Raw genomic sequence first — 14,067 nt, 5'->3', positions numbered from 1 at the left:
CAGTCTAGATTTGCAGTATTTGTGTGTTAAATATATGTGAATGAAATAAAACAGAACTGCAGGTATGTATGTGATGAGGAAAAACATTATAACTAATAAGTAGATCAGAAAGTAGCATAATATGGGCCCTTTAATGGCCCTAACTAACAGTAAAAGGCATAATTAGTGCTTAATTACATCTCTGTTAGTATTTATAAAGTACTTCAAGTATTTAGCCATAAACTGTTTTCTTCTCATTAAATACTCACAATATATAATTTTGTACAAACATTATAATCTTAATAAGCAGTAAATGTGTGTTATAAAGTGTTTTATAAATACTAAGCTGAATAACCACAAACTAGCATACCAATTACCACTTAGTTTACCACTTACACCATTCATGTGTGGTCTCTAAACTCAAGTGTTACCATGTGTAGAAAGATGGTGTGATACTTACTTGTAGTTGCTCCTCCAGCGCGGCAGTGGCGTTGTCCCCACTGTTCTCATCAACCACCACCACCATGTGTGTTAGAGAGTTCACCTTCACCTGCTCGGCCTCCAGGTCGTTCTGAAGCATCTAAACACAAGCCATGTAAAAATAAGTAAATACAATACATGTGTGATATTATTAATATAAATTTCAACTTACTTTGTGTTGCTCTATTTGTTCTGTGTATGTGTCTAGGTCTTTAGCCCCTGGTTCAGTCTCAATCTTTCTGATTCTGGCCTCAGTTTCTGTGAGCCAGTCAGAGAGCTGCTGTAACTGCTGCTGTTGAAGTTCCATTAGGACTTCATGCAACCTGGAGATAAATAAACACATGCACAATTACAAAGAAGCAGAGTTGTCAAACCATTTGATTCCTGCAATGCAGTTATCAAAACTAGATACTCATTTGTGTAAGTATCTATACAGAAGAAATTACCTAATTAGAACAAAATCGAACCTTTTCTGAAAGTTTTAGAATGGTCTTCAGTTACTCTTGATCATTTTCAGAATAAGCAATAGACCACATGGTAATACTACAACACTACAAGGGGGTGCACCAAATAATATACAATGATGCGTTAGGACCTGGCTTGGCGGTCCATGCTGGCCACTCTGAGACTCTCCCAGCGTGAGTTTAAAAGAGTCATCTGCTCCCGGATCTCTTCTTCCTCCTCCTCTGAGAGATGACCCTGAGCAATCAGCTGGTTTCCGGCCTGAAGGACGTTCCCCACACTGCTCTGGTGTGCTGTCAGCTCCATCATGAAGGCCTAGAGACAGAATGTATATTTTCAGAATTTTCCATTTTTAGATCAAACTGGAAACTTTTTTGTTTTTTGGTGGTGAAAAGACATTCAATAAAACTCCTGCTGTCTTTGTAGCAACATAACATAAGAAACTGAATTAACGCAGAAATATATACAGTCATTTTGGTGAGTTGGAGGAAGTAGTTTGGAGTTTGAAGTTCAGTAGTTTGAGGAACAAGCTCAATCAAATGGGACAGATTTTTCAAAGCTACTCCTGGCTGTTAAGCGTAAAGAGGCTTTGAGGCTTGTTGTGCACTGTCAAACAAACAGCTTTCTGCTTTGACCTGAATTCCAGACATTACACTGCTGCTTTGGGATCATATCATTTCACAGTTCAGACACAAAGTTACAAGTACCTGCCTGTTGTTAATGCTCAAAATTTAATGTATCGTGACCAGTCATATTTATAGGCACCACAATACTGCACTATAATAAAACAATTAAATTAGAACTCCATTACCAGCATTAATTTGATTTAAATGATTTGCCTGGAATGTTCCACTGTATGACATTAACTTACCTAAATTGCATTTATTTATTAATTACATTTGTTATTATTGTCCAATAATACCTTGGAAAACATGCATCATACTCTGAGCTCCACAGATCTGACTTGTAATTTGACCTAGTTGTACCACCTGCTTGTCTTATTGGAGTTTAACATTCCAGTCAACGCAGTAATAATAGCATCTGCATGGAAGCAAACTGTGCTGGACCCTCAATCAGTACATCTTTAAAATACTGCTTACAATGTCTCATACACAGGTCCTTCCTCATGTGTGTAAAATGTTTCTTGACTTCTTCCTTGACAAGCAAACACAAACAAGCAGGTGCTCTCTACATTATTTTATGCACAGGTCTTACCTCATGTGTGTGAAACTGCTCCTTGACCTCCTCCACGTCATCAGACACCTCCTCCTGCACGTGTAAGGTGTCCTCTGCTGACAGAAGCCAGGTCAGCACCTCCTCCAGAGTGGTCTGGTAGGTGTCCAGGTCCACCTCCGAAAAGCTCAGCTCCATATCCGGCTCTGTCACTGTGCTGGGGGTCTCGGGACGGGGGCTACTACCTGCCTCATCCCTCTGAGCATCCAGGGAAACAAAACAAGTAAACACCTTATGAGTCAAATTGTCAAACACTCTAGATGTTATTTACCAATTTATAGAAATGTATTCGTGCAATGACCAAACAAAACCCTAAGTAAAATGACTATGGAGGTTTTCGGTTTTAATCTCTCAGTCGTCCATTACGACTGAGAGAATAGAATTTTTCTTTTACTGTGACTATAGAGTTTCATTTAATACAGGTTTGTAAGTGTTTTATGTAGACATTTTCCATTGCGTGCATGATTTTACATTCTTTTTACAATAATCTCCAGGTTTCAAAACATTGGATTTTAATATAGATATTTGTCATCTACATATAATCACTGGTTTTAATCACAGTTTTGTTATAATATCCATGTTTGGACAGTAGCATCTGTATTACATTACATAGGTTTCTGCGTCACCCCTGTTCAAATCAGAAATCGCATTACACTTTTGGCAGGGGTGTGGGCAGTTAGAGCATATAAGGTGACATGCCCAGCTCAAAAAAACATTAGGCCTTTCATGAGACAGGGAGGTGCCGGGGCTCGGCAAGTCAGTCCTCATTCTAAACACAATAGTAAGCCATAAAAATAGGTACTACTGTGAAATTTAGTTGTTGTTACAGGCTTAGAAGATTACATACTGCTAATTAAATGCTAATGAAGATAAATTAACAATCAATTCACCAAGAAGTGGGACAAAAGTAATGGCGCAGTTAAGTCGTAATAGTGGTATTTACAAAAATAGTTGCAGATAACTGTAGGAGTGGAAGCAGTAGCTGGATAAGAAAGATTAACATTGTTCTACCCCATTTAAAAATTCATAGTTTAGTGAATTACTGTTCATTCCATAATACGCATTATCACTGACAGATGTTTTTTTAATCTGATACAGAAAGGTGCACTACATAAGCCTATTTAAACCAGAAGGTGGCTGAACAATGTCCAGGGTAATCATTCAGGATTTAGCAAGGCCATCAATTTTGTACTCAAAGAAAGCACATGGTTAAAAATACAATTCAATCCATTATTTTTCACTGCATTCTCCAGCACCAGCCATATGCATCAAGTCCTACAGAGCAGAGGAAATGTGCCAGGAAAAAGCTCTTGTTGAACCAATCCAAGCACTTTTAAAGAAAACTTTTCCAGCACTTGTTCCAGGGAGTGTTAAGTATGTAGTAGTAAACTCTTGGGTGGTTTCTGGAGATTCTAAGCACCACAATTGCACCATACAACAAATAATATACATCAAACTTGTTATATATATGTTCTAAAATAAGCATTTCATGTTCACTTTTTTCCTAAAGTCCCTCCAGAAAATGTATCAGCAAGTAATTTTGTATTTAGTCATTAATAGTAATGGTAAGTATATTGTCTTGATTTAATCCCAATAATCTAGGTTTAGTCCTGGTTGAGTCATCAGTCAGATGTGGTTATTTTCAGGTTTAACTCCAGTGTGGGTCTGTTTTTCTTTCTTTTACAGTATTATATTCTTGCCAGTTTAAACCAAAATTACAAGGGTGAGTCATAGTTGTGCTCCCAGTGTGACTGCTCCTGCTGAGTTTTATCACAAGATGCAGTGGTGGTAAAAGTGGAGGTATTTTCCAGGCGGGTTTAACAAACTATTGGAACAAATGAAGCCATGCTACAGACAATGCAGTTTTATGAATAAACACATTTATTTTAGGTGATTTTGTTAGAAATGAAGATGCAGAACTGATTTTGAGCAGTTTTAGAAGTACTTCTCTGGTATCAGTTTGACCCCGAGTTAGACCTGGTTCGGAATGGTCCATCAAAAGCAAAATACTCTCTGAGAAATGTACCTGAGCAGTGAGAGCAGATCCAGTTTCTGCCTCCCCTTTGTATTTTCGAGGCAGTGTCTCTACCTCTCGGATTGCATCCATGGAAACATCTTTGGGCAACACAGCAAACAGCGACGTCACATACATTAAAATGGACTTCTTGTCCGGCAACTGCACAGCAACATCTGAAAGAGACAGTGAGAGGTCTGGTTACAAAAAAAGTCAAACAGATCTGAGAATTATTGTGGGAAAACATTTTATTGTATTTAGAATTTCTGAGTTGCATTTAATTATTTTTACCTTCAGGGTCCAGCAGTTTCTCAATTGCAAGCTGATTTTTGGCCACAGTAAAGGCATTTTCCAGCCTTTCCACAGGACTCATTCTGGTCACATGGTCCCAGTTAATTGCATTCGGTCTGAACACAAAAGATACAATTTGACTGAAACAGTAAACAATAAATGTGGAATTCAGAGGCTGGATAAAGTACTGTTCCTGTTATTGCTAGGTTTCAGATGGAATCACATCTCTTGGTCGATAATATTTAATAGAGATGGGGGCAGCTAAAATTATTACTGTTAAAATGCAGATTTTTGTTGTAAGTTCTTGTGTCTAGTCAATAATAGAAATGATAAGGTTCGGGTTCCAAAAAAATTTTACTTTTCGGATATTTCATGACAAAGTACATTTTATATACATTTTGTTAATTTCTATGGAAACAGTCTTACCTTTTGATCATTCTCAAACGCATGAATATATATAAATATATATACACTATAGGTCTCTCTACCTCATATACAGTCGGGACAGACTGAAAGTGGAATGTGTGGGTTCAGTGATCCACTTAAACCCTGGTCTAAGTCTAAACCAACACAGTTTTTTTCTCACAGATCAGAGGCCTGTGTGTGAACGGCTACGCTCCACAAAGGGTTACACAGCAGAGGAGCAGAGATCTATGACGCTGCCCTCTTCTCCTCTTATAGATCAACAGAACAAACAGTGACAGGGCAGGCAGAGTACGCAGCAATAACTTCTCTCATCAGACAACACTGGAGCACATTATACTGTATGTTAAGCACATATACACAAATGAGGTATAAGCAATGGTTCCAGCTTCATTAAGGATGTTTTCTCATTCAAAATCTATAATATTTAGTTTGAAACTGTTAATCACTATAGAAGCTGTCCCTGTAATTTTGAAAGCCATGGGTAGATAAGCCAACTCAACAATCAGAAAACTGGTTCATAGTAAATCAACCTTTCTATCAGATCCAATATTAACGTGGCCAGGCTTTCTTTGCCACATTTTCATCTACTTGGACTACTTTTGATGGATGCTCTTCACAACACACCACATAGTTTGTCACAAGTTCACTCATACTGTACTCCATACGACTTTACAACAACTCACCCTTGTACCGGTAACAGATAACCTTATGTCATGTCAATCACTACTTCATCTTTGCACTTACGACCTCTTGTATGTAACTGAGACATATTTGTATTACTATATTTATATGTTTTATTTGTACTTGTACATTTACATTTGTATAATTCTGCCATACTTGACACCTGTTTCTTGCTTCTTGCCATTTTTGTGCTTTATTATTATATTTATTGCGATGTGTGAGCTACTGTTTCCAAATAATTTCCCTTGTGGACCAATAAATTTTGTCTAAGTCTAAGCTTTTTAAATCATTGCTGGCAAAAAAAGGTTAAGCGGCTGCTAGCCACACTAACTGGACGCATCAGCTGTTACGCAATTAGAACTTAGAAGGCCACTGTTAAACAAACAAGCTTTCTCAAGACAAATGTTTATAGCTGTCTAATAAATCGTACTAACATTAGTTTGTTGCCACACACTCATATCTGATTAACGCAGCTAAAATATACAATGATTTATAACTGATGCTGTCTGATTGTATCAATTTGCTAAATTCCTAGCGCACTCTTTCACTCCCAAACAAGATCAAGCTAATCCCGCCTTAACTCAAAACAGAAGAGGCATGGCAATTTAGATTATGGAGAAAACCTTTTACAGCAGTATTTTATAAGCATTACCCAGAGGCATTTTGGCACGTAATTTAAGCAGGAACAGGAGGATTTGGTAGGCAATTGAAACTTTTTGTTGCTCTTAACATGTGTGAATCATTTCATTTACCTAAAGTGGTGTAAGATAGCGTTGAAAGCCAGACCGTCGGACCAGCTGGTAGTGAAGTTGAGCACATTGACATCTGGGTAAGACCTAGTGCACTGGCGCACCCAGCTCAGCAAGATCTTCTCACTGTTGGTTTGTTGCAGGTTGGACATGATGTCTTTCATGACGTCCTTCACCTAAATGCACATATGGACAAGCGAAAATAACAGTTGTTTATCATGTGACTTATATAGTATTATTAATGGTGCTTTATGTAACTTTTCTGTTGGATTTTCTGCTTTTCTTCATGGAGATGTTATTGCTTTGTCTTGAATGTTGCACAGTATGGCATTAAACCTTTCTATCTTCATGGACATCAAACCAGACCAAGTTACAGGCCAGTCTATGGAGAGGCAACCCAGCCCACAGTCAGAATGCCTGTTTTTCTAGGTATGTTTTTGCTATAAAGCCACCTATAATTTAATAAATGTAATGTAGAGCTGTTTAATTCCATACTGTGGGACATTCCAGGCAGCTGAATGAAAGAAGCGGGTGAATGAACCTCAAGCAAAAAATGACATAGTTACTTTACGTATGAATAATAATTGTCATCGCTACTGTAACTTAACTGATTTGTTTTTTACAAATGTTACAATGATTGCGGCACTGTTCTAATAGGTGCATTACTTAATATTTTCTTGTGGGGGTCCATCAGCTGTTTGCCTACACAGATGTATTATTGCTTGGAATGTTCAGCAGTATGGCATTAAATGTATCACTGTGGCGAAAAGCAGGTGACAGCATAAGCTCAAGGTCAAATCGCCACCAAAAAAGTTAGTGCACCTTTAAAGCATTTAAGTGGATATGCATTGAAAGAAAGCTCAAATGTGGTCAGCAGATGTCGGAGGACCTGTGTCTCACCTGCCAGTGGAGAATAATGCTCCAGATGAGGCCCAGGGTGAGTTTATGATTCCCATCGACGATATCGGTGCCCCCGATGTTTACCAGCTCCACCTGCACACACAGAGCAAACACTTCACATGAGAAAAACACATCTGCAGAAAATACAGAAGTGGAAAGAAGAGATATTTGGACTTTTTAGTCTATCAGCTATCAGCCTTATCATTTTGTTTTGGGTGATCTGCAGCTTAAAAATACTCAGAGGCCTTTACTTGAAAACTTTAGTGCAAATAGATAACTGCTGAAAATGTGACTACACAGCTTGTACTCAAAAAAGGGCTGTGGGTGATTTTATTAGTCAAATTAAAGGTGCACTTTTCTGGTGGAAACTCTGCCAGCTGCTTTAATTACTTTGCTTGGAATGTTCCATGGTATGACTTTAAGCATACACATCTAGCATTTATTCATTTTGCTGTTCAGAAATATAATTATTCCTTCTGTGAATAGGGGCCCCTCTCCACAGATCTGAACTGTGCTGTTGCCTGCTGGTCTCTCTTGTGATAAATAGGTTTAATCTATACTGTGGAACATTCAAGCAAAGCAATAACATTTCCATGGAGACAAGCAGGTGGCAGAGCCTCCACCAGAAATGTTAAACAGTGCACCTTTAAATGACATAATTTATGATAAAAAATCGTAAACTGGCCAAACATATTCACCAAAAAATATCAGTTTAGCAAAAACCCACCATCTCAGTACTATACCTCTGTATTAATTAGTACATATATGTAACTGCAATTTGAAAAGGCTGTAATTTTATTAGTCATTAACATTTAGAAAACAAAACCACGCCTGAAATTAGCAACATACAGTAAAAGTTTCCAGTCTATTTAAAGGAGAATGTTGGTCTTCAAATGTTTAACAAATGTTTACAAAGTTAAAGTACATCTGGACAGCCTTAAGTGAAAGCAGGGGAGCAATAAAAGCATAACTACAGTGAGGAACAAGATGTGCTTCTACACATTAAATACTTGACATTTAAGGTAAGGTCACATATTCAGACGTCACTCAAAAGAAATATTTTTAAATTATCAGTCAAAGCAATGGAGCCGATACTAAACTGTTCCGAACTCAAGAAAGATGTAGAGGTTACAAGCAATTTCCACAAGACTTGGATCCCACAGCTAAAGTCAGAGTATTAAGACCAACCATTGTGTACAAAGTGGAGGCGGAAAAATGAGCAAAAGTGCAAGGGCAGCAGATGGGCAAATGAAAACACAGGGCAAGCGAACACAAAATGATCCATTCAAACAGAAGGTCAGTGAAGTACACAGGATCTGCAATGTAACAGAAAGCATGTTTGACCCTGTTCAAAAAAAATTCACCATAGTTTTACTTCACTGATGTCTGAATGGAGCTAAATAATTACAGGGCAAAAATGAAAATTGGGTACGTACGTTATTTTGATGTAGGACTTGAAGCACTTTGTTGACGTTGTTGAGGGCATGTACTCTAGTGGAGCCTCTCTCTTTGGTCTGCAGAAGAGGAAACAATACAAAATTACATCAGTTACTTCCTGTTAATGGACAAAAATAGAATTTACTTTCAGTTTTTTGGTATGGATGATTTAAGTCACATCAGCAATGCTATAAAATCCAAGTTGTTGTAGCTATATTCTTCCATATTCTTTAACAATGCAGTTGTTAATCACATATACAGTGAATTAAGTGAATAACTCAATTTAAGAAATAAGTCTTTCATCACTCATATAAAGTCTAGATAAATTCAATGATAAATCTATACCAATGACTCACAGTGAATAACAGAATACATACATACATAAACATACAGTTTCTCATACACTGATATTGAATTACACAGTTAAAATATTTGAAAGCATTTACACAACTTAACTTGGTAGAATTATTTCAACTTTTTTACAGTGTACCCATCAGTATTTGAGCATGTGTGATCATATAGTCATTATCCTATCAGCAGTACACACAGGGCAACTTATGGAAGGAATGCCGAGATGAGTGGCTGCCAACTCTGGAACTCTTTTAAGTGTGCACACAGTTAAACCTCGTATTAACACCCAATTATGGACCCACTATTCTCTATCAGACACTTTTTGCTCATGTCATGTGTCTGTTGTCACTTAATATAGCCACAAGTGCTTCAAAACAGAAATTAGCCTAGCGGTAATTGAAGAAAGAGACCAAAATTCCAGGTCAAAGAGGAGGTATAGGTAATTGTTATTTACTGTGCATGACCAGGACAGCTACAATATTGGATACTGACAATATAATGGGGCATTGCATCATCTACTAACCAGGACAGAGCCAGTGAGGCCTTCAAGCAGGTCCAGTAGTTTCTTCCCATCCTTCAGGTCGGAAAACATGTCTTTGATGGGCGTCTTTCCATTCTGAATAACATAAAAGTTTAGATAAAGTTTAGCTTTTTGGTTGACACATGTTTTAATACATTTCTGGTGTCGAGTGTTACCTTTGAAAATTGAGCATTGATCCATTTGGTGAAGGTTTTCTTTTGTACCGAATCATGTTCATCTGTGAAAAAAAAAAACAAAAACAAACTGTTAGAGGCAAGTTCGAACAACATAGGAGCATTTCAGTTGACCAGAAAAAATGCACCGGGCTTGTAAAAACAACATAGAAGGCAACGTGGGATGCACATTAGCCCAATAGATCAAAACATAAACATTTAAAGAAGAAATACTACTCTGAGCTGAAAACTTTTGTATGAATTGATTTAAACAGATTATATGGTATTATGTTTTATTATATTATATAGATTTACAGGCCTACTCAGAGGTATAATGCTTCAAAGTGAGGAGGTAAAAACACACGTGGACACGCCAGTCACTGCAGCGCTCCTGTTCTCCAGATTGGGCTGTATACATATTTCACATTCTCTGCCCACTCGAGCTTTCACTCAGCTCCTGCTTTAGTCTCAACCAACGTGCCTCTGTAATAAGGTTTCATTGTTTTCCAGGCACGGACAGAGTTGCTTTGAAGTGCTTTATGACCTGCAGATCAGAGTAGTCCAGGAAAGACCATTATTGGACCTAATATCTTTAACATGTCTTAATTTACTTCAATAGCGGTTTTAACATTTAAATTTGTAGATATTATTGTATGGGGATGGTTTTCAAATTGTAGCTTGCTGGACTCATCTCATTATGAAGTCTTTGATTTAGTCACTCACCTTGGCCAGGGTTAGATTTAATTTATGTAATATAATAAATTCAGTTAAATTGACATATTCCTTATGACCATGGATCTAAGTCGGGTACATCTTCGCAAAGCTGATAGTAACACTAACACAGAGAATAATTAAAAATGTATTCACATATTCATCCAGTACAAATATGTCTGTGGATGGTGTAAAGACAACAAGCTGTAAAATTGAATATGCAGACAACACTAAATTGAGCCCATAAGACAGCCCGCAAGACAGCCCACAAGACAGTGCATAACTTCTGGTTCAAGACGTAACAAATTTCTACAATTTCTTTCTCACAATTATCACCTAATTATGCTGTCATCATTCACCTGAGGTCAAAGGGCAGAAGTAACATCTGTTCCCAAATGCCAGAACAAGCATCATAGAGAGGAGAGGTTCAATGATTGCTGTGTGCATGGACATAAAACTGCCACCGTCATCCAACTAACTGCTGTGTAAAGCCCCATGAAGTGAACAACAGGTCAGGGGTTATGATGACTGGCTCCAGCAGTCAGCTCCATTGTTTTGGATGTATGTGGTGAATGTGAGTGCAGCTACGGGCAGAGGTGAGATGGGGCATAAAAACAAGAATGTACTGCAAGAAGGAGGCCGCAGCTGGGTCAGAAGACAAGACAACAGATGAGGGGAGAATAATGTGCAAAAGATTAGAGAAAGTTGCTTTGTGAACATAAGGATTTCTTTAAAAGCATACCTAACCAGGGACAAGTATGTCTTTGCTAAATTTGGGGTATTTTTTTGCACATAGATCCTGACAAATAAACAATAAATTTATTATTTTCCAGTTTTTGTTATTTCAGTTTTAAAATTCATTAACAATTTAGGTTTTTAAACCAAAATAGAAAGCAGAAAAATATATGTGCGAATCGTAAAATTTTTTGTGCAATGTTGAACCAATGCACTTGCACAATTTATAATGTCTATTCTCTGTGCTTGATAAAGAGATGTGAATTGTGATAGTATCCAGATGTGTATGTAATGTCAAAACAACAAATATGTCAAAACTATATATTTGTAAAAAGAACACTGAAAATAGTTTAGTGACAAAAGTTTTATGAAGAGCACACAGGTGAGTAACTTCCCTCCCTTTGCCTGACTTGCTGACACCCTGTGACGGCCCCCCGAGGCCTCAGAGGCTCCCAGTGGGCTCAGGTCTCTGGGCTCTGAACCTTTCCACCTCCACAGCACAAAGCACCCAATTCATCCAGGACACTCCCCCCACCCCACTCCCACCTGACGAGGGCTGCTCCTGCTCGGTCCGGCCAGGAATGTCCCACTGCAGGACGGATCAAAGCTCTGGCACAGCTGTGAGTCTCTCGGCTAAACAGGGATTGTATTAGCATTAGCGTTACACGTGTTCACTTGTTATTCTGTATGTTTTTATCAATTTCTACCAGTTTAATCTATAAATGTTGACAGTTACAGCCAGGATCTTACTGTTAAAGATCCTGTATTACACAGAATTGACTCTTGTGAGCTTGAAGTTATGATAAAATGTTACCTTCTCAAAAAGATACCTGGAGTTATGTTTTGTTTCATTCAGGCATGTAATCCTTTATTATTAGTCTGTCTGCATTTCAAAGCTCAAAATTTTTTTTTGATAGATTTTTTTTTCCCGAGCACATGTAAGAAATGTTTACATTTTTCAACGTGCATATATGTTTTACAAATATTAACAAATATTACTTACAAAAGAAAAGAAAATACACTGCATGCTTGAGAGGGAGTGAGAAGAAATAAAAATACTTATTTGCTCTGTTCCACATTGCGATGTCATGAAGTGATAGTTTTCAAGTTTACTGCTACCTTTTACCTTTTGTTCAGTAGAGGTTGGCAGTTACAGGGATGAAATTATCAAAATGATTTTAGTGAAGGTATTCTGAGTTTAAAACACAGCAGAGCTCTTTCTATACTACCACATGATAACTCAAGGGTGCTTTTTTTGCTTGGGAGAAGAACTCAGTTTAAGTATGTAGGATTTTTGTGGTAAACATGTGTGAATAAAAAAAAACATGACTCTGGGTATGTTTTTGATGAGGAAACAACATTATAACATATATCAGAAAACAGTGCAATACGGGCCCTTTAAATTCAGGGACTACACCCCATTGCATCTACAAGTATATGATGAGCCTGGAAAGAACCATTGCATAACTACATTTTAGATAAATACATCTGCTTTAAATAGTAACATCAACATTTGCAGGCCATACAGTTCATGCAATACCTCAGCCATGTTATAGAATCCACTTAAGCTGACAGAATAAAACTACGCACACACACCTCCAATGTAAACAGACAGACAGATAGTGGTGCACCATACACGTGGCTCTCACTATGCACACTATGAGCAGACCTAGCTTCATATTACACACACTCAAATGCACATGATACTTCTGATGCCTTCTTTATGATTTATCTGTTAGTCTATAAATCCATGTCTGAATTTGTTAACTGTAGCTCATTATGTAACAAGGACACAGGTTAGATGTAGGGCTGCTTAGTCAAATTGAAATCTGAGTAGTCTACAAGACTTAATTATCAAATCACAAAGACAGTAAGGCAATACAATGTCCACTGTAAACAATAAAATATCCTGTGTTTTTATTGGAAAATACTGCTCCTTAGTTTTTGACCTCTACAAACATGTTCTGAAAAGCATGGGATTCTTGTATTAGTTAAACAGTTCATATTTCAGTCTCCTTGCACTCTGAACAAAATCCTACTTTTCAAGCACAAATCACAATTGCAATTCGTTTTTTTTCCCAAATTCTTGCAGGCCTAGGTTAGCTGGCCATTTGAAAGATTTACCACACCAGTCATGTTGGCGCGTATGACTAAACTTGCACCACATTTCTAGGCAAAACAAATAGTAGGTTACAACTCTGACACAAGCTCATTTAACTACAGTCCAGCCAGTCGGATGTGAACAATATGTAAGGACAGGGTCAAGTACAGTAAGAGACACTTCCTCTCAAACCAAGCAGGAAGTTGTGATTACATCAGGAAGTAATCCTACTGGTGTGCTCTCACAGCTCAATAAATAGACATTATGAGATTAGGAATAGGATGTTGACTTTAGGGTAGTTTTAATAATGTGTTTATGAGTTATAATTATTAAAGCCTAGTGTTTATTATATAGAGCAATCAGGAAAGGCATGTGAGCTAACGTCTATGTAGTCCTTAAAATCACATTACTTGGAAATGCCTTACGGAAGCAAATGGACTGTAATGCTTTGGCTATTCTGACAAAAAAAAATAAAAATATTTATATGAGTTACACTAGTCAGTTGAGCAGTGAAAGCTTGTAATAGCAGTCCGCTCCAACAATGATCTCTTCACTGGGGGAACACCCTTCAAGAGCTGTAATTTTGGAGCTGCAATCATTCATCCAACCACCTTAATTTCAAACTTTCTTAATTATAACAACTTCAAGAACACAGTGTACACTTGTTAACATGCATCTGATTGTAAACCACCAGGAGGAGATACTCATAATTTTTCACCCATGGAAATCAAATGAATTTCTAAACATGGAAGAATAGTGAAAACATTACTGATGATGTATCTGTCAAAGCCAGCTGGAAACACATAACAGTCAGTCATATTAAA

General features: G+C 37.5%; 1 protein-coding gene across 1 annotated transcript in view; it reads right to left on the bottom strand.

Annotated features, from left to right (window-relative positions):
* The window catches only part of LOC110168858 (dystrophin), a 184,188-nt gene that overhangs the window by 159,403 nt on the left and 10,718 nt on the right, over nucleotides 1-14,067 (bottom strand). Inside the window, 11 exon segments of the mRNA XM_020934382.2 lie at nucleotides 440-559; nucleotides 632-782; nucleotides 1,055-1,236; nucleotides 2,137-2,352; nucleotides 4,181-4,344; nucleotides 4,460-4,575; nucleotides 6,319-6,491; nucleotides 7,216-7,308; nucleotides 8,652-8,729; nucleotides 9,527-9,619; nucleotides 9,700-9,761. Coding sequence (XP_020790041.2) covers nucleotides 440-559; nucleotides 632-782; nucleotides 1,055-1,236; nucleotides 2,137-2,352; nucleotides 4,181-4,344; nucleotides 4,460-4,575; nucleotides 6,319-6,491; nucleotides 7,216-7,308; nucleotides 8,652-8,729; nucleotides 9,527-9,619; nucleotides 9,700-9,761 — 1,448 coding nt within the window.

The sequence above is a fragment of the Boleophthalmus pectinirostris genome, unplaced genomic scaffold, assembly GCF_026225935.1.
Source record: "Boleophthalmus pectinirostris isolate CB_2022bp ecotype Guang Dong unplaced genomic scaffold, ASM2622593v1 HiC_scaffold_13, whole genome shotgun sequence".
Taxonomy (NCBI): Eukaryota; Metazoa; Chordata; class Actinopteri; order Gobiiformes; family Gobiidae; genus Boleophthalmus; species Boleophthalmus pectinirostris.
The sequence above is the reverse complement of the archived record's forward strand: the minus strand, read 5'-3'. Positions and strand labels throughout refer to the sequence as shown.